At 40.6% G+C, this 21,575-nt stretch overlaps 1 protein-coding gene across 2 annotated transcripts in view; it reads right to left on the reverse strand.

The window, feature by feature from the left end:
- Positions 1 to 139: 139 nt before the first annotated feature.
- knockout (Stork-head domain-containing protein knockout) overlaps positions 140 to 21,575 on the reverse strand; it is a 163,808-nt gene continuing 142,372 nt past the window's right edge. The window contains exons 5-9 of one of the 2 annotated variants that reach the window (XM_003704094.3): positions 10,475 to 10,930; positions 7,227 to 7,433; positions 5,835 to 5,998; positions 5,075 to 5,548; positions 140 to 4,608 (exon numbers count right to left, since the gene is read on the reverse strand). In XM_003704094.3, the coding sequence (XP_003704142.1) occupies positions 3,430 to 4,608; positions 5,075 to 5,548; positions 5,835 to 5,998; positions 7,227 to 7,433; positions 10,475 to 10,930 (2,480 nt within the window). In that variant the 3' untranslated portion in view covers positions 140 to 3,429. Of the gene's footprint in view, positions 4,609 to 5,074; positions 5,549 to 5,834; positions 6,020 to 7,226; positions 7,434 to 10,474; positions 10,931 to 21,575 lie in introns of both variants that reach the window. The other variant, XM_012287141.2, reaches the window with a different exon arrangement.

Consider the following 21,575-nt stretch of genomic DNA (forward strand, 5'->3'; position numbering starts at 1 on the left):
ATTCAATAATGATGTTTGTAACGATATAGAAATTTCATAACGATACTCCTAATTTTTTATTGGAATCTACTCGAAAAGAATGGACGAGGATTGAAGAGGCTTTCTTACAGATAAAATAATTTAACAAACAACAATCATATACTTTTTCTTCCTTCTTTATTATCATACGCTTTCGTTGTTATAATTATGATAGAGCAAGATTACACAATAGTACTCTACAAGTTAGTTTTGATAAGAAATAAGGGCGTAAAAGGCTCGTGTCTCCGTTCCGATAAAAACTGGAAGACGCAAAGGTGTATCGAAAATTACTATCGGTGTTAATCGGTAATACAACGTACGAAATATACAAAGCAGACACCGTTTGTTCGGTGTCCAGTTACCTACCGTCTTACGACTACATCTCTTACCTTTAAAGGTTAATAATTGTGATTCGAATGTTAAACGGTTTGATCCCGTTTACATCGCGATGTCTCGTTGTCGCGACACGTCACGAGGCCGCGTTGCAAGCGGTTTAAGGCGATTTAAGTACTATGAACGGTTTTGGCACTTAGATTTACGATTGCACTAATTAGAAAATGGTACCGCTTACTTCCTGAACGTGGAAATGCACCTATTTGTTTGCACGAACTGTTATGATTCTGCGACGCGGTATTTGTATTTCGCGCCCCGATTATTTCATTCGGTATAGGTGTTCCGCGCATGCGCAAACTCATCCTTCACTCTGAACGGATATTTTCGTATACCTTATCGTAATCGTATAAAAAGAATTTGATAATAAATCGACAAATTAGAAAATAAGTATCTCTTGAAAATTTCGCTTCTGAAAAAGTCCAGAATATTATCGGATTTGATCATTTTACAAGTACTCGTTGAGCGTAGTTATCGAAGTTTCAAAAAAATTATTCTCGATAATAATTTTCTAATACGTCTTAATATGTTTTTAATTAATATGATATTCGTTCGCGAATGACTATGTCTAAATTCTACGCATAGTTCTACGCTTTCTCTGTCTACTTTGGCATATCGACCGAAACGAAATGATCGTTAGACGCTGGAAATGGTGCACGTTTGCACGTTTTAAACACGTCGTTCACGAGTTTTCTTTTTACCTTAGGTTCATCGCTATCCTACACGTCGACGCTACGATTATTGGCAGTATTTGGATTCGCATAAAATATCCTTTTCTCGTTTATATCTCTCTCTTTTGTTCGAGTAAGGCAAATTGTCAGGCTATCGTACGTGCGAAATATTGCTTTAGCAAATCGCTTTAACTCGGTAAAGCGATGCAAAACTGCCAACGTTACGACGCTGTGGTACCCGTTTATAGTTTCTTTTGCTATTAATTGAAGTAGGAAATGGAGGCACTATGAAGTCTAACACGCGCGATGCATTGTTTCAGAAATTATTATTTTTTTTAATATCCTTTATACGCGGTTTCATTCGTGAATTCGTTTCAAAATTAAAAATTGTAAAATTCAATAACTCAGATTCCGAATGAGGTTCAAATTAATTTGAATGAAATTCAGACTAAATTAAAAGGTACTATTTATAATAATAATTTATACTTGTACCCTAAAATACCCACCTTTTAAGTAATTTTTTTTATATACCAAAGTATCCATAGTAAACTGGAACTAAAATTATTTAAAATCGTATTATAGGAGGGAACATGCACAAAGTGCAAATGATTGCAATGAGTGAACTGCAAGGACAATGCAACGTGCGTTCAGACTTAAACTTTACATGAATAAGGTGTACTGTTTACGCGTTTTGCGGGATTGTGTGGTAAGCTCGAAGGTTAGGATTAAATTAACGAATACTATCCGTGGAATGGCGATTGTTATTTCTACGATACTATCGAATCATACTAAACACTGAGGTTTTCGAACGTAAATTATGTCCATAATTCTTCACATTTTGCCAATATTGTAGCTGACATTAATAAATACTGTAGCTATTGTATTAGCAAAATGGTGGAAAGAATTTTGAATAGACATTTACATCCAAAAGCTTTTAACATTGTTAACACTTCGACGGCCATTTTGTGAAATACGTGCTTTTCATAATTTTATGTGTAAGAAAATAGATTACTGAAAGAGATTACTGGAGTATTTATCAGTTTTCAAATTTAAGTTATGATTATATAAATAAACGTGTGTGGATACTGGCATGAAATGTTGTATAGCAGTCATTGGCATAACTAGATTAAGAGTCTTAAAACTTAGACCGGAAAGAATTAAAAAATAATTCCTTTTAAAAAAAGTAACCTTTTTGTTCTTTGAAATTATGTACCTTTTCTCTGAAACTCAGTTATTAATATTTTTAAAAATAACAAAAAATATTGGGGTGACTTAAGCACCCTACAATGCTATTCAACACAAAAATATAATAATATTTTTAGACCACAAAATTTAAAAAATAACCTTTCTGTTCCTTGAAATTATGTACCTTTTCTCTGAAACTCAGCTATTAATATTTTTAAAAATAACAAAATACTGGGTAAACTTAATCATCCTTACAATGCTATTCAACACAAAAATATAATAATATTTTCAGTACAAATTTTGTTAGAATAAGCGTACTATTTTTAATGAAGTCAAAAAAGACATGGCTCACTTCAAACACGAATCCTAGTTACGTCAATGGCGATGGCCGTCAAAGTGTTAAACAAAAAGGTTCCGAAGATCGGACTGTCGAACGTTCAGCCGCGTAAGCATATAGATGATCAATGGAAGCACGGTGCTCGAAACTCATTTCGATGATTATCGTCATTCCTGATCGAACTAACTGGGTGTAAGAGACAACGATGTGACCGTACCATGTACGTGAGAACATAACAAATTTTTTATTTATTGGTAACTGTTACAATGCTCTCTATATGCTTAAGCAGTACAGCGCGTTCTTTCGTTTTACACGTGTGGTTCTCGTTGAGATATAGCGTGGTCGTAAATTTGATCTGTTGGAAACGAGTGTTCTAACACATTTTGATCGTAGACCATTGGGACAATTTGTAGTTACAGACGCCGTAGATTTCACAAGCTATGTTAAATTATAGCTCATCATTTATAACCATTCTACTTTTGTAAGATAAGAAGTCTGCGAGATACAGTGAGCTCGCAAATTAAATCATGAAATGAAGATATCGCTTGAAGTAGTAGCACTCAAGTTCATACGTATTTCAGATTGCCTTTAACCCCCTTTTAAAACAGTAAACAAATAGCCAGACTATTACCCAGATTATCCCTAACCAATTCAAACTTCACCCTCACCAAAGATCTCGTCACATATCAATCTTTACAACCACGCTATATTTCATCAAGCTTCCATATCTCCCACTCCATAATCATACATAAATTCCACCGGGAAACTGGTGTTAAAAGTTCGATCTTCACCATCCTTCAGCAAACGAAAAAAAATTGAAGAAAAACTTTAAACGAGCCCAAAGTCGGTATGAACAGTAACGTCGCAGTTGTTCGGTTTCTCCGCGGCAGCCATGTTGACTTCAACCAAGGTGTCCACGCTGTTGATAGGGCATCCCTTGAGGATCTTCTGAGCGGCCAAGCTGGTGAACTGCACCTGCATGTCGCTGAGACTCGGATACGAGTACAGATCGCCTCGACTGACCGTCTTCTCGAGATTCGGTTCGGAGCCTTGCGGTGCCCTCTGTTTCGCGCTCTCTAGGTTCTCGATGTAGACGTTGTTGAAGGAGCCACCGAACCCGTCGAAGGATTTGGTGGGCGACGGTGGATTCGACGCGATGTTGTTCTTCGAGTCCGGACGCAGGAGATTCCTGTAGCTGAGAGCGTCTTTGGACAAGGACAGGCTCAATTTCCGTGAATTATTCATGGCGTCGTTGGTGTTCTTCATGGTGGACAGAGCGGAGGTAGGGTGCTCGTTCACCAGAGAGTTCTTGTCGATGTTGTTGGTGGATCCGTCGATCAGGTGTGCCTGGCTGTTGTTCAGACGATTAGTCAGCTTCAGTTTATTCGAAATCTCCTCCTCGACCTTCGGTTTGTTCTCCTTGTCCGATTCGGACAACAGGTGGCTGGGCTTCGATTCTTTGGAGGCGTACAACGAGGACGGCCGCTCGAGTTTGCTCGATTTGTTCAGCTTCTCGTCGTCGAGCTTCGACTTGAACAGCTTCTCGTCGTCCATCTTGCTCTTGTAGATTTTCTCGCCGATCAGTTCTCGTTCCTGCTTCTCCTTGCAGTCGAGCGTCTCCTTGTCCGCCAGCTTCGTCTTCACCGTGCCGTTCTCGAACGTGATCACCGATCTCATGGGAGAGTTATTCTGCTGCACGTAGATCTTCGTGCCCGGTGAACCGGATATAGTGGTCGTGCTGGTTGCGTTCGAGGCCAGTGTCACGCTGTTCTGAATCGCGCGTTGATCCTGGGACGGACTCACCGGGGTCAGATTCGTCGACACCTGGAGGGTTATCGAGTTCTGCGCTTCCTGCAACGGCGTTAGGGATCCTTGCTGGACGACCTTCAACGGGGACGATTTGGCAGGAAGCGTGGACGTCTTCAACGGCGACGAGGATAGTTTACCGCTGGAGATCGACTTTCCGCTGGAGTGGGACGAATGCCCGGACGATGTTTTTTGCAGAACCTGTTGAGACGGTCCATTAGTTGGTTTCTTCTCACATGCTGTATAGTAATATTATAAGGTACTAATTTGGGAACTTTGAGTTTTGGGATTTATGAGTGCGTGAGTTTTGGGAAAATTGAAAGATCAAGAATGTATAATGAAATAGGTTAACCCCTGCACTATTTTGACGAGTCAGACTCGTGACGCACTCGTACCTCGGCCGCGATCAATTTTACTCGTATTTTTAGTACGCTTCAATTTGAAGTTCAAGTCCAATTATAATTTGCATAGTCAACGATTATATAATAACATATTGACATAACATTACACATTTTTTTGTCTGTATTAATATTGTAGCTGTAATTAGTTAGTTCTGACTGACGTACTTGGCAAATAAGCCATAGTGCAAGGGGTTAATTATAATACTACGTTGGAACATGTCTGCTAAACTACATAATGAAGTGATCATATCTTGACTTTCCTTTACCTTATGCTGAGGTGATCCGTTCGTCTTCATGCCGCTGCCCGTCGAATCGTGACTGGGTCTCCTGGAGTTCGACTGTCGTGTACTGGATCTCCCTAGGGTTGCAGTTTTGGCGGGACTGGCGTTCGCCGTTCGAACGGAACCTGAACTGCCGCCGCTTCGACTGGGCGAGGAGTTTGTCGAGTTTTTACCGTTCTGCGTTTGATTGCGGCTCTGATAGGATTCCTGGTTTGCGCTCGGAGGCAGCACACTGGCCCTGGAGGTGCATCTACTCAGGCTGGAGCATTTCGACCTGGGCAGCGTCGAGCACGGTGATCGGTGTCGTCTGGAACTCCTCGGCGTCGAGTTGGCCAATAAACTGGAGGAGTCGCCACTGGCTTGACGTCGATGTCGCCTGGGCAACGTGGCTGATCGCACGGAACTCGAGTCGTCCCATACTTGAAAACTGGCCTGTGACTGATCTAGACCCTCCATCATCTGAAAATGTTACTTTAATGAGGAGACTGACGTAAAACGTGGAGGAGACCTTAGGGAAATTGGAAATTAAGATATGAATAATGGCGATATAGGAAGAAGGTGTTGATATTTTTAATAATAATTACTGACCAAGATATTATTGTTAGGACAATTCAGTCCACATAAGATAGACAGTATAAGTATCTTTTTATGCTATGACATGGAACAAATTTCATAGCAATTTAGAGGGTTTGGAACAGCGAAAAGCACGGTGTCTGAATTATAATTTGTGCGATGTTGAACTCACCGACGGGCTGGCAGCTCTCGTTTGCGTGGCCACGCTGTGCAAATGAACGACGCGAGGATTGAACCACTCGGTAGGAGGATACTGTGCGCTGAAGGTGCCCATCAACGGTGCGCCCTTCCTCCTTGTGCTGCGTCGGAACAGCCTGGAGAGTAGACCTATCTTCTCTGAAAAAATCCCGGAGAAACCTTGAGAAAGAAAAGAAGAAAGGGAGACCGACGTTGCATTTCGTTACTGAGAGATCGGGGATCGAGGAAGGGCTTGCCAGCTAAGGGTGACTAAGAGGCTTAGTTGTTGGATGTTCGCAGCGGCGCGGATTGGGAGCAGGGTGTTAACACGGATACATCAAACTGTAAGAGCTTTTATTTCGGAGATAAATGAAGCGGACGGTAGAGAAAGCCGTGGATAAATGATTTGCTTGTCGCGGATAAAGACGTCCAACTCGTTGGAACGAAAGTTTCGTTTTAACTGAAAGTCACGATACTCGTGCACTTCGGAGCTCGATAAGCGGTCGCTTTGCTTTTATCTCTAGGTGTGTACGGTGGAACATGCTTCGAAGGTCTCGCGAAAATTTTGTTTGAAAAGAAACTCCCTCTTGCGAGTGGGTGTTTGGAGGGGACGTTTGACTTGCTCGATAAAGACTTCCTCTATGAAGACTTCTTCTGTGAAGACTTCCTCTATGTTTACATGAATGCTGTTTTACAAGTATGTACTTTTACGGAATGTTGTTTTTACGCTTTTATTAATTCATTTGCCAAATCTATGATATTAGGTTTTATACACTTCGTGTATGAAATACATTCGTTATACATTTTCAATACACGTTTTCATTATAAATTTTTATTATACATTTTCATTATACATTTTGTGTTTCATTTTTATTCTAAAGAAATGTAGAAATTTGACAAATTTTCGACTTGATAGTATAAAAATGTAAAAATTTTTCAATTTGAGAATTTGAGTCTGAAAAGTCAAAAATTTGTATATGCAAGAAAATTGAAAGATGTGGTGAATTAATGAAACTTGAAAATGTTAAGTACTCCCAATTTTTGGTATCCGAATATTTGAAAAATTTAAGCAATTCAGAGACTGAAATTTTATAACTTTAAAATGTAAAATGTTGGAAAGTAATAATTTCAGAATAACATATGCATCGATATTTCTGTGATAGTTTAGTAATATCGCAACGGAGTAAACAGTATCGAGGAAGTGATTTGTCGGTCAACTCAAACGGACCCCATTCGATTGTGCCGCGCGAAACAGGACACGCTTTCTTCGATCAAACACCTTGAGCCACATATCGAAGCATCTGTTTATAAAAAGGAAAGCCAACGCGTCCTGATTAAGCGATCAATCACCCAGCACCAAAACAATCCCTTCCCCGATTCGACTCACTGGTTGGGCTATGGGGTGCGCTGTCGGTGCTCGCGTATTCCGCGCTCGAGGAGGTGTCGCTTCTTTCCGGCCTTCGTGGCAAAGACCGCGAACTTCCGCTTCGGTGTAAACGTCTTGCGGATCCCCAAAGTCGTAGAGAGTGTCGCCTCTCGAGGCGGCCCGGCATCGATCGACATCTTGCGAACAGAACCTTGTCGTTTGGATTACCTGCAATTACATTTCACATCTAAATCTCTCTTACTATTACATCTACTCTTTACAGAATAATCTGACGTTAATCTGTCTTCTATCCATCAGAGTAACGTAGCTACTGATCCTTAAATTAGTTGAATTAACACTAGAACTACCGACAGTAAATGCTCGTTTATTGGAGAATGAAAAATAAAATGAAAAGGTTAATAAATAAATAGGGTAAGGTTGCTCGAATCGTACCCCCTATGAAAAGCAATGAGTATTTAGCAAATATGTAAAAACTATATTTGCTATTCGATTCTAGTGTAAATATTGTTTGTGTTTATTAGAACAACTCTGAATAATCTTTGTGTTGTCATATAAATTAATCCTAATGTAGTAGCCATAACACTTCAAATATAGATCAAGTACGATTTAAGCAACCTTACCCTAAAGCATCAAGTAACATATAGAACTAGTTTTTCCCTCAACAAAATGACAGACATTTCCATAAAATCGCGCCAATAAAATTTTGCAATATAAAATGAGAAATCTGAAGCCAGTCATTTTGACTTGTTGGTAGTTCTAGTGTTAAAAGTCATGTTACATATGTAATTCTATTACTTTGCCAAAAGAAGTGGGAGATCAGAGGTGGTTCAAATTTATGTGACAATTTCGGATGAAATCAGGTAAATGAAGACTTTGAAGGGAATAAATTTGGAGGGTTTGATCGATGAATCATCGGTCCGTCGATTCTCATGACGCGAGAGTCGCGAACTCGAGCCGCGTGCTCAAAAAGTGGAACACCCTCGTTCTTGATTTTCATCGTGGTACACAGCCAGAGGCGGTGGCGACGACCGGCCGACTGGTTGGTTTGCCAGCGTGAGAATCACTCGAGAAACGAGCCAGAGAAAAGTAGGAAGATTATATACGTGGCCCCCCACGTGATCCCGACAGCGTGTGTAACGGTAGACAATGTCGTGACCAATAGCTAATATATCGGTTGTGCTAAACGCTTTCCAGGGATCGTCGAGTTGCCACGGACGGTCTCTTACTCTTCTCTTCTGTCCTTTCTGTGTACACGTTGCCCGTGTATTTATATACCGGCCGTTCGCGTGTACGTCCTCCATACGCGTCTCTCACGATGTATGGTAAAAGGCGAAGGAAGCGTGCAAGGTGCCGAAGGTGTTTCCGTGTCAATGCGCCAGAAAATTCCAGTTTGCTCGTTGCACCGAAACTTTGACCGTACTCGTTCCTTTTTTTTTAGACACGGACAACTGGTCGCACGCAAACACTCGCTTGCTTCGTTGACGATCGATGAACCGCGTAACAATGCACCGTCGAGTTCAGCTATTCTAGGATAAATATGGCGACCAGGAGACAACACGGTTGTCGATTTTTTGGGTATTCGGGATCTGGAAATTTTGGTTCGTGCAAATAATTTGAGAACGTAGGAATTTGGGGCTAAGGCAGGTATTTGGAGAATTAGGGATGTGGATATCTAGGATATAGGAAATTGGAAGTCTATGGATTTTGTGACCGAGGAACTTTTAGTCTTTCGTGGTCTACAGATTTAGGAAGTTTTGAAATTTTTTATACAGCGAATTCAGGGTCTATGGATCTTGAAATCTAGGGTTGTTTATCTAGACACTTTTGGAACTACGGATTTAGAACTTCGGGAGTTTCTTGGTTTAGAAATTTGGGTATCTATGAATTTCATAAACTACAAGTTTTTGAATGCAATGATTTGATTTGAAAGTTGAAACAATTCCCAAAACCCCAGATCTGAAATTAAGCTTGAATTCCTAGCATCTATCTACTCTATAAATCCCGAGTCCATTTTCAAGCTGTCTATCCAATCAGCGTACCTTTCGAGAAGTGTCGACCCTCGGTAGATAAGGAAATTATTTGCTTTTCTCCGTGCGAGCGTGTTCCATTTGAATTTTCAATACGAAGAGGGTACATAAACTCGCCATCGAGACGATAGCCACTCTAAATACAGCGATAAGGTGGCGCAATTTAAATCGAACCGCGACGATTTTTTGATACGAACCACCGCGAAGGAATGCAACATCTTCCGGCGCGAGCTGCGTGGCTGCCAAGGACGACGACAACATAAACGTACCGGACCCGTCCATCGAGTTCAAAGAAAAAGATCTCTCCTGCTGCTAGCCAACTCTACTCCTGGACACTCGGAACCATTCCCGAACACGTGCCCAACGAGTTTGCTCGGATTGAGTCTGGCCGAGTTACTTCGACTCTGCCTCTGCTTTTATCCTCAAATATTCTCAAATTTTTTAATTTCGCACGCTAGGAGGCACCATGAGAAATATAGAAATTTAGCATTGTGATCAAATGGTAATTAGGAGATGTGAAATTTGAAAAGGTCTAAGGTTTAGAAGTTGGCAAATTTACATAGAGAGTAGGAACGTAGGATTTGCAAATTTAGGAACGTAAGAAATTCGAGAACTTGAAGATCTAGAATTTGGAGATCTTAGGAATTTGAAGAATGAGGATTTACAAAGTTGGGAATATTCAAGTTCCTTTATCTCTGTATCTGTTTCTTCTTGGTCGTTATATTTCCTTCAATTATCATCCACATGTGAACATCCACATATGAGCATCCACATGTGAACATCCACATATGAACATCTACACCTGAACATCCACATGTGAACATCCACATATGAACATCCACATAAGAACATCCACATATGAGCATCCACATATGAGCATCCACATATGAGCATCCACATATGAGCATCCACATATGAGCATCCACATATGAACATCCACATATGAACATCCACATATGAACATCCACATATGAGCATCCACATGTAAACATCCACATATGAACATCCACATATGAACATCCACATGTAAACATCCACATCTGAACATCCACATATGAACATCCACATCTGAATTAATTTTTCATACTCCTCAAATGATATGTTCATTCAAACAATTCTTTCAGTTCTTCCCCAAATACTCTTCAGTTCATAAAAACATGAAACGTATTTTTCTTCATAAAAACATGAAAGAAAAAATATTTGTAGGATCGAATGTCTTACCTCCACATATCACATCCGCCAGATTCGTTTGCACAGCTTGATGCGTCACGTCGCCATCCCTAAGGGTGAGCATTTCCCCATGCACGAGCGCCATAGCCTCGTCGTTGGACATGAGCATGCTCCCCTGACTTCTGGATCCGCTAACCTCCCTGGAGCATCTCCTGGAATTACTGGAATCGCGTCTAAGCCTCCTGGTCTCGGGTGTCACGACAAAATATCCCTGTGACGTGTGATAGATCTTGCGTTCTTGCATGAGTTTCGCGAGGGCATCGTATACTAGCTCGCGACTGGGTCTCTGCATCGCAGGAAAAGCGTTTCTTAAAGCGGATCTTAGAGTGTCCAATGTGGCGGCCTGCCTTTGTGAAGTTAACTCGAGAATGGCCCAGCAGAGAGCTTCCGGTAGGGGCGTGAATTGACCTTGGGCTACCGGGGCTACTAGACAATCCTCGATATCGCCTGAAACAGCAAAAGCAATTGGTTGTTGAGTTATTGAGTTTGTGGAGTATTTTTTTGGTGATTGATATGTGTAGGGGATATGAAGGGATGAGTTGGTGGTGAGTTGGAGTTTCATTTAGGAGATTCTTTTAATGTAGGAGGACTGAGATTTCTGAAATTGGCTATGTCTGAAATGGAGATCTCTAAAATGATATCATTTTTTAGGTGGATCGTTGAGAGAGTTAAGCTTGCGAGAGAGTTTAAGTTTTCTGGACTTTCAAGTTAGACATTGAAACATTTCAAGTTTCTCAAATTTCTTCATGTTCAAAATTTACAATTTCTACATTTCGAACTTTCTAAATTTCCAAATATTGATATTTCAAAAAATCTTTAATTTCAAGGTTCCTAAATCCTTAAAATTACAAAACTTCTTAATCACTCAAATTTTCATATTTGCTAAAATTTTGCTGAAATTGTGTTAAATTCCTAAATCCACCCATAATTCCATAAATAGAATCCACCCATAAATAGAACTCCGTTAATTTTCACCTAGCGTCAAGAAAGTGATGATGGACAGAAAGGGATCAAGGTTGCAGCCCAGCGCAAAAGTAGTCAAAGGTGCGACAAGATCAGGCAATCCCATTTTTAAGGATCCGTTCATTGAAATTCTCCTGGCATATTCGGTCGACAGAATGAAACCGTAATAGCTAGTTGGTTGCCAGGAACTGGCGACATTCAGGCAGCTGCCTTTCTAGTTCTAACTGAGAGACGGTTCGGGTTTCCGAATGCGTGTACCAGCTACGAACCGAGCGTTTCATTAACGAACACATGTAACCTTCTGCTTGTTCGACGCATAATGTTTAAGGCTTGTCCTCGGTGGACTGGTTAGATCGCGTTTCCTTTTGCGAAAACTATGCAGGAAGGCGCGTTTTTTATATGTCATTGGGATCTCCAAAAATGTACGGACGCTTGACTTAATTGGATTACGACTGTAATTTTATACTGGGTGTTTCTTAGTCTTTGGGTGATTTTTAGTTTGATATGTTATCTTAGTTCATGATTAATTGTACTCGGAGGGTGATAACATTGGTTCAATGTGAAAATTTGAAATTAGTGTTAGTACTGGGTGCTTCATTTTTAGTTTCATATGTTATATTAGTTCGTGATTAATTGTACCCAAAGGGTGACGTCACTGGTTCAATGTGAAAATTTGAAATTAGTGTTAGTACTGGGTGTTTCATTTCTAGTTTCATATGTTACCTTAGTTCATAATTAATTGTGCTCGAAGGGTGACATCCCTGATTCAATGTGAAAATTTGAAATTAGTGTTAGTACTGGGTGTTTCATTTTTAGTTTCATATGTTACCTTAGTTCATAATTAATTGTGCTCGAAGGGTGACATCCCTGATTCAATGTGAAAATTTGTAACTAGTATTAGTACTGGGTGTTTCATTTTTAGTTTCACATATTATTTTAGTTCATAATTAATTGTATTCGAAGGCTGACATCACTGGTTCAATGTAAAAGTTTGAAATAAGTATTAGTACTGCGCGTTTCATTTTTAGTTTCACATATTATCTTAGTTCATAATTAATTGTACTCGAAGGCTGACATCACTGGTTCAATGCAAAAGTTTGAAACTAGAATTAGTACTGGGTGTTTCATTTTTAGTTTGATATATTACCTTACTTCATGATTAACTGTACAATAAAATGTCCCTCCAAAAGCAACTTGCACTTCCCTCATAGCCTCCAAATTACATGCACCCCAAATGCTTCAAAGAAAACCCAGACACCCGTAACTCGATCGATCGATAAGAACTGCCTACAGAATGGCTCGCCAACGTTAAAAAATTTCAAATTTAAAAATGCATACCTCCGCGCGCGTTGCACCGATGCAACGCACGACAGATTCCGCGAGAACATGCTGCAAGTGGAATCGCGAAAGTGCGCGATTCGCATGCGAATGCACCTCGATCCTACTCGTCCACGAACCTAATGTCGCCACCTTGTCCTCGTCGAAAATGAAATTCCACGTAAGCCGGCGTATTAAAGTTTCAATCTGTGCGACCGTCTTGGGATTATGCAGAATAATCGTTTACAAAGGGGGCGCGAGTTTCATCGGGCTGGACCTCTGCACGATATTGAAAAGCGGATCAAACGGGATTTGAAATTGAAATACAAAGTGTACGATATCGTCTGGGACCGTGGGTATCTCGTTCATTTCCATGGATATTGCGAATTCCTTCGAATTACGGAATCGGTGAACTGAACGCTCTTCGTAAAATTTCAAACACTTTCTGAAATATTTCTGAAGTAGATGTTGCAGAGAGAGGAGAGTTACAAAGAATGGGAGAAGATAAAATTGTATGACTGAATACAGGGTGTTTCACAATTGTAGGTCGATGGAATGAGGGGTAGCGGACGGGATTTTGAACATTTCCCTTTGCTAAAATGGGGTTTGACCTATTCGACTCGTTTATTCATCAGCGCTGGTGCTCCAATTCGAAGATGATTTGGCGCGAATCCAGTTTCCAGAGTAAACCCTGCTAATTTACCTACTGCTAATTCCCTTTTAATTGCTCCCGTACGTCATGGACCTTATGTACACTCTGACGTAGGAAATTCGGATGGAAGGTTGTTCCACTTCCGATGAAATGGATGTTCGTTCAACGTGTAATTATCGCTTAACACGCTATTCGTAGATGGATTCGTGGAATCAATGATAAGTTTCGATCTTATCAACCTACAATTTGTTTAAGACTGCACTTTCTAAATACAGATCACTGAATCATTTACCAACAAATCAATCAAATGAACATATTGTAAAATTGTGCACTCATGTTTATGTTGATTAAAATAAGGTATATGGACAATGTATATATTTATATCAATTTCATTAATTTTTGTCATTTCATTTAACTGATTTTTGTTGAACTTTATTTGATTGATTAATTTTGCCATGTCATTTTATTTCACCGATTATTTTTATTAGTTAATTTCAGTCAGTTGATTATCTTTTTTATTCGATTTAACGATCACTTTGCTCATTTAATTAATAATCATAATTAAGATAGGTGACACATGTTCGTGCCTCACAGGTGGTTACATTACAGTCCACGCAGTACACAGATTGCAACAGAAAGTTAGATAACAAGCCCGTTTGCTACACATTGTGTTCGCAATGTCATTAAATATTCCTAGCACGATGACGCGAATACCACGGGAATTTCGGAGACCTTCAGAGCCGCGAGCTTAGAATAATCCATAGTCGTGGGCGTGGACCAGATGTATGAGACCTTCGTTCTCGAGGGGTTGGAAAGTCACCTTAAAACGTGACCGGAAGAATAAAACACTCGAATTTCGTCGACGATCGTTCTACGTGGAAATGTCTTGTTTCCGACCTCCTTAATTAACCTCGTAACGCTGTTTGATCGACGTCCGCTAATTACGTATTGTTATCTGCAAACTGATTCGCTATCGCGGAGTTTCTCTGCTCCCAGTGTTGGCAATTGATCGTTACGCTCCGTATCGGCTTTAACTCGCGTGAGAACGCATCACGTGCGGGCGTTTTCATGAAAATTGAAATCGCATGCCGCGATACACGTACCTACACGTTTCCTTCTGTCTAATCTTCCAGGAATCGAAGATGCCATTCGAGGATACCAAGTGGGTGGAGAACGCGTTTGTCACGAATGGAGGACTACTGTGGCATTATCGGCGATTACTTCGCCACTTATGGTTCCGCTTTGGGCGAAATAACGAATGTAAATATTCGGAACGAATACCGAGGAACAGGCTAACAGCAATAACGGAGCTTTTATATCTACATATATCACAATTTTTATACTGTTTTATAGTACATCTAATTTATTGCATCCTAAGTCTTTAACCAAGAATATTTTGTAACATTCTTTCTTCTGGCTGTAGCAAAGCAGAATACCAGCAGCATACCAGAAAAAGAATAGCGGAAGAAATTGTTTACAGACGACAACTCTACATATGTAGCTCTGTACATTACATACTGTGAGAAATTAAGAGCTGCGTACAAAAGTGCCAGGAAAATCGTAACAAAAGCAAACATACGTAAACACGATGAGTCAGTTTCTCCATTTCGCTAAAACCATTTTCCATCATTGTCCTTTCGCTGATTGAATTCCCAACAGCAGTCGCAATTTGTTAGAACCTTGTACGACTTCGCGGTGACACGTGAAACGTCATAAATCCAACGATATGGTTTTTTACATGGTTGGATTAACAGATGGCACAGATGGGAATTCACCTCGATGGGATAATGCTCTATGAAAGTTAACTATCGACGTACACGGGGCAGTGTGTGTACGCGTGATCCTCGTGACACGATAAAAATATGAATCGAATACTTTCATACGTTCACCCTCGACGTTCTCATCCGTGCTGGACCCACGAATGCATTTTAATATATCCGAGCCCTGCGTGCCATATGCGGGATTTCGAAGGGTAGCTCGAGTTTCTATACGCGATATTGCGTTGACCCGCGAGAGATATATTGATCGTTCCCAAGGCTGAAGAGTGCTCGTCGAACACTAAGCAGATGTACGTGCGTTGGAACATTATTGTCTGATTTAATTCGTACATATTTCACTCGCGCGTTGTTACACCCCTTGGTTCAATTTAAACAATTCGGTTATTGCCTTGATACGGGATACGTATAATGGACAGAATAATTTGGGTCTATAAAGAAAATGAAGGGATTTGGATACATGGGAACGTGAGAGATTTGGAATTCGGGGAATTAGGATGTGGTGTAATTAGAAATTTGAGGAAATTTGGGGAAATTTGGAATTTGGGAGTTTCGGGATTTGGGAATTCTGGGATTTGGGGAGCTTGGAATTTGGGGAATTTGGAAATCGGTGAGTTTGGGATCTAGGGACTTTGGAATTCGGTGCATTTGGAATTTGGGGAATTTGGAATCTAGGGAACTTGGAACTTGGGAAATTTGGAATTTGGGAAATTTGGAATTTGGGAAATTTGGAATTTGGGAAATTTGGAATTTGGGAAATTTGGAATTTGGGAAATTTGGAATTTGGGAAATTTGGAATTTGGGAAATTTGGAATTTGGGAAATTTGGAATTTGGGGAATTTGGAATTTGGTGAATTTGGAATTTGGTGAATTTGGAATTTGGGAAATTTGGAATTTGGGGAATTTGGAAATCGGTGAGTTTGGGATCTAGGGAATTTGGAATTCGGTGCATTTGGAATTTGGGGAATTTGGAATTCGGTGAATTTGGAATTTGGGAATTTGGAATTCGGTGAATTTGGAATTTGGGAAATTTGGAATTTGGGAAATTTGGAATTTGGAGAATTTGGAATTTGGGAAATTTGGAATTTGGAGAATTTGGAATTTGGGAAATTTGGAATTTGGAGAATTTGGAAATCGGTGAGTTTGGGATCTAGGGAATTTGGAATTCGGTGCATTTGGAATTTGGGGAATTTGGAATTCGGTGAATTTGGAATTTGGGAATTTGGAATTCGGTGAATTTGGAATTTGGGAAATTTGGAATTTAGCGAATTTGGAATTTGGGGAATTTGGAAATCGGTGAGTTTGGGATCTAGGGAATTTGGAATTCGGTGCATTTGGAATTTTGAGAATTTGGAATCTAGGAAATTTAGAATCTGGGGAATTTAGTAAGTAGGCAATTTGAGTTCTGAGAAACTTGCTATCCAGGGAATTTGAAGTATCGGTCATTTGGTGTTTAAGGAAGTTTGAAAGTAGGTAATTTAAAGTCTATGAACTTGTAGTCTAGAGAATTTGGGATCTCAGGATATCCTGTCAATCGACAAAGATGAAATTCCAGAAACTATTCCTCAGGAAATCGAGTAATTTGTACCTCTGATCCCCCCATACACAGAGGAAGCCTGCACCCACCTCTGTATACCTATCAAGTACCTGTCGCGTGAAGTCGTAGCGTGCAGTTTTACAAAGGACATACCATTTAATTTGGTTAAATGCTCCTATAACAATGCCTGTATCGCGTGGAAGTTGTCGGGCAAACACGGATCGTTGGCATTTCCGTGCACATACGAACACGTTCGCTGTTCTAGTCCCCTAGTTGCTTTGAATCCTCGTTCGCGAACAGGCAGTCAGTCAGTCAGGCAGGAAGGAAGGAACAGATGTGTAATTACGTGTCCAGGCTATGTCAGAAAACGCCTACTCGGCCGCTCTTGTTAAAGGGTTGTCGTAAATAGGCCAGACAAGTTCTGCGTCGAATTACTGGCAAGGCCTCGGAACGGCTACCGTCGTTTTCTCGTTTGTTCGTTAACGAGCTGGCTGTCCGTTTCCCTCCTCGATATCCCGGTGGAAAGGTTTTCGCGCGAGAACCTGTTTGCGCGTTCGCGACGTATCGGGTAATATTAGATTTTCAATTTCTAAGTTCCGAGCTCATCATACCGGCGCGCGCCGTGAAATCGCGCGATCGTTCGATGATCACGATTCGTTCGCGACTTTCTCATAGAATATTCATACGGCGGCCATTTCGATGGAAAACGTTCGGACACGATCGTTGCGCGAGGTCCAGTTGCCCACTTCCCTGGAATTTCTCCGCGGCCCACGGACCCATAATTACACAAAGAGGTAGCCACCCACGCGTGCCATTTAAGGAACCACCGACACGGTACCGACAGGTGCGCGAAATCCTCGATTTACGGCAGAGACACATAAGCTTTCTTCGTTTATGACATTTTTACGATCTTTTAAGGTTTAAACGACCTTTTTTTCATTAGTGCTATTTCGAAAGATTAAGCAGCGAGCTGTAAGGTTATTTAAAAAATATTATGTGGGTGTATCTTGGGTTCAGGGTCTAGGAAGGTAATATAAAATGTTTCGTTTATTAAGACGGCTATGAACTACTTTCATTTTATTAGCTTTTTGGTCAATTTTTGGTTAGCTTTCGAAACAATAAGTGCCTGAGTACATAACATACATGTACATATCCTTCAACCTATTTTGAATGCTAAGGTTCTCATTGCTACTAAGTATGTGGCTTGCAGTGAGAACATAGGAGTAGGTATATATTTATTGAAGAAGAAAAATGTTTTTAATATCACAACAAATGTAACGTTTCTAATGTTACACATGTGGAGACCAAGTTGAGTATGTTCGGTTTAAGAGAGGGTCTACATTATGGCTGCCACTGGGGCCAGTAGTCACTATTTTGATTGTTAAGGTACATTGCTGCTGAGAATGTGTCCTGCAGTGAGAACATAGCAGCAGGTATTTGTTTATTAAAGAAGAAAAATGTTTTTAATATCGCAACAAATGTAACGTTTCTAATGTTACACATGTGTGTCCAGGTTGAGTATGTTCAGTTTAAGAAAGGGTCTACATTATGGCTGCCACTGGGGCCAGTAGTCACTATTTTGATTGTTAAGGTACATTGCTGCTGAGAATGTGTCCTGCAGTGAGAACATAGCAGCAGGTATTTGTTTATTGAAGAGGAAAAATGTTTTTAATATCACAACAAATGTAACGTTTCTAATGTAACACATGTGTGTCCAGGTTGAGTATGTTCGGTTTAAGAGAGGGTCTACATAATGGCTGCCACTGGTGCCAGTAGTCTTGCCAGTAGATAGCTGAATTCTAAGTAGATAGTTCCTTGCTTTACCTCGTTGAAAAAATTAATTTTTTCCTTGCCTCCTGTTTAGACTCGAAAAAGGAAAGTCGCTAATTAACGACATTGCAAGAGCACGGTCACTGATCCAGAATGACCACTATAATACAATTATGATACAAAAGTTGACGGAATTACATAACTCGTGTCAAATATTTTACATAAGCACATTAGCATACGTATTGCAAGTAACATACGCAACGCATTCTCTCGTATGTAAATATGCAAAACGTATGCATTATGCAGACAGTGCGAAATAGAATCTATATTTTTAGAATCTAAGTATGCAGGTTTTTTTCGAAGCATCATAAACGTATATCCATTACAAAACTAGAAGCATAAATCCGAATATCTGAATTTTCCTATAAAAAGCAACTTCCCTGTGTCGTTGACGCAGCATCGAACATTTTATTCGTACCCGAAGAAAGTTATAAAGTTTCTCGATAAAATGCACGCGCGGAATTTATTGTATGTCTCTTCTGTTCGGCCGTGTTTCGGGCGGAGACGGACGCGTACGTTGTATCTGGCAATTTATTCGCGAGCGTGGACGGTTTATTCGCGTACGTGGAAGCGTGTGTACAAGTGTACGGGGCAGTAAATGGCCCAACTAAGACCGCGTAATGCTCTGCGTGGGAGAGGCCAGTTTCGATCTCGTTTGCGAGATCTTATCCGGCGCGAGCACGCTCGGAAAAAGATCCAGGATAATACCCGGCGTCGTTACATCGAGAACTGCCAACACGGGGATCACGAAGAAACCGAGAAACGTTTCGGTTGCACAATTTTCGAGGGGCTGTCGACGACCACGGACGTGTACACACACGGACGAGAGGCCGTTGCTCGGATCGTGGAACTCGATACGTCAGTTTCTGGCCCGTGAACATCGTGTTCCTCCTGGGAATCTTGTCCCGGACGCGTTTTCGATGCTTTTCGTTCTATCTCTACAAGCTGTTCTGGTGTTACGGAAAAGTATAATAATCTAGGAGTATACAATATTGTTTTTTATGTGGGTTCATTTGCGAGTTTCAATATTTTTCAAGTATTTGAGTTTGTGGAAACTTATCGACAGTACTACGTTTCTATATTCTTAGATATCCATATACCTAGAGCCTTATATCCCAAGATTTATGGAGAACTCTTAAATAATACTAGATCATTGATATTTTTAAATAGATCTCTAGGTTCCTAAGCTCCTAGGTCATCTAGGTTCCTAGATCTGAATATTCTTATATTTCTAGGAAACCAATATCCTCTGACTCCAACATTTTTAGATATCAATATAACTAGATTTCAAGATTTTCAAATAGCACTGTTCTTAGATGCAAATATCCCTAAATAATCAAATTTCTAGGATCTCAATATCCCTAGATTTCCACATTCTCGTGATTTCAGTACCCCTACATTTCGATATCCCTAGATTCCAACAGCCCTAGGTTCCAATATCCTCAACGACAAATATCCCTAGATTGTAATGTTCTCGACATTCCAATATTCCTAGATTCCAACAGTTCTGAGTTCTAATATCTTTAGTCACAAACATTCCTAGATTCGAATATTCCTAGAATATCAAAATCCTTAGATCTTGGAAACCTAGGATTTCACTATTCCTAGGTCCCAAAGCCCCTAGATTTTAATAATCTTGAACACAAATATCCCTAGATATATATATTTCTGGAATCTCAATGTCTCTAGATTTCAAATATCCCTGGATATTTTGAACAGTAATTTCAAATATCCCTAGATACATCAGTCGTCAAATATCCCTGGATACATCGCTAGTTTCATACATCCCTAGACACATAGATCACTAACAGATAAATATCCCTAGACAGTTATCAAATACGAGCCCATCTAATCACAAGGACATATGAATCTATATGTTCTTATATTCTTAGAATCTGAATGTCCCTAAATCGTGAAAAGCATCGAGTCTAAATATTATCAGCTCTCCAGATCCTTTGTGTCTATATTCTCGCTTAGGTTTGTTGATCTACGTATCCGTAAATCCGTAAATCTAGTTTAAAAGGAATAAAGACGCAAATAGGAGAGCAAGGTTGAGAGATGTAGAGAAAGGAAAGGAACGCGTGTACGTCTCTCGGATTTAGATCCGCGGCCTAACTACGTCCGCGCTTTTATGTACGATTCCCTCGAGAAAGGTGTGGTTGGTGGCACCTAGACGCTAGATTCCTTGGTCCGATTTATGTGTAACTGTCGGCGATCAATATATCTACTACCGAGTTAACAGCCGATCGTTTTGTTATCCGAGGCGCGGAATGCAAATACGTTGCGTAAGAGGCGCGAGAAGTCAATCGTCGATAGAAGCACGTGTTTGCCCGGTCGTGTAATAACCGTGTTGTCTGAAACGGTTGCCCGATTTAATCGTTCGGATCGTTACGAGCAGGAAACACAGCTCGCCGTCCCCGTGCACCGGCAACACTTGTAACTTTTGTTCGATCGCGCAATCGTTTAGCCGAGTTACCGAATCTTTTGCCTCGCCAACTGAATTATCGATCTTTTATCTCTACGTCGCTCGAATTTACCACCTGGCGACTCACGAGTTTCCGTTCGATAATCGATAATTTTCCGTATCGGGGAGAATAGCTGGAAATCGAAAGTCGAGACGACGTAACCGGAGCTCCCTGTAATCCCGTAATAACAATCGAGTTCTAGCGACACGGTTTCCCATGGATTTCTGAAATACGCTCTCGAGCACACAGGAGCGATCCCGTGCAAACAGACATTTGATTCGAGAACAATGGCTCGTTGAGCGTGGCGCTTCGCGAGGATGATTGGCACTTCTCGTTGAAATTGACCGAGTCTATGTATCTTGGTGCCCGCACCGTAGCTGCACGGACGGTCACGAAAGATGATATCTCCTCTGAAACATATCGAGGTACCCACGACCTTTCGAGAATAAAATCGTCGACGGAAGAGACCGCGAGACAAAAAGGTCTGTCGTTGTAAATTTCATGCAAATCTTGACTTTCCGTGAATTTGTCAGCTTTCACCGGTGTTCGTGAA

This window comes from Megachile rotundata, chromosome 1 (assembly GCF_050947335.1).
Source record: "Megachile rotundata isolate GNS110a chromosome 1, iyMegRotu1, whole genome shotgun sequence".
Taxonomy (NCBI): Eukaryota; Metazoa; Arthropoda; class Insecta; order Hymenoptera; family Megachilidae; genus Megachile; species Megachile rotundata.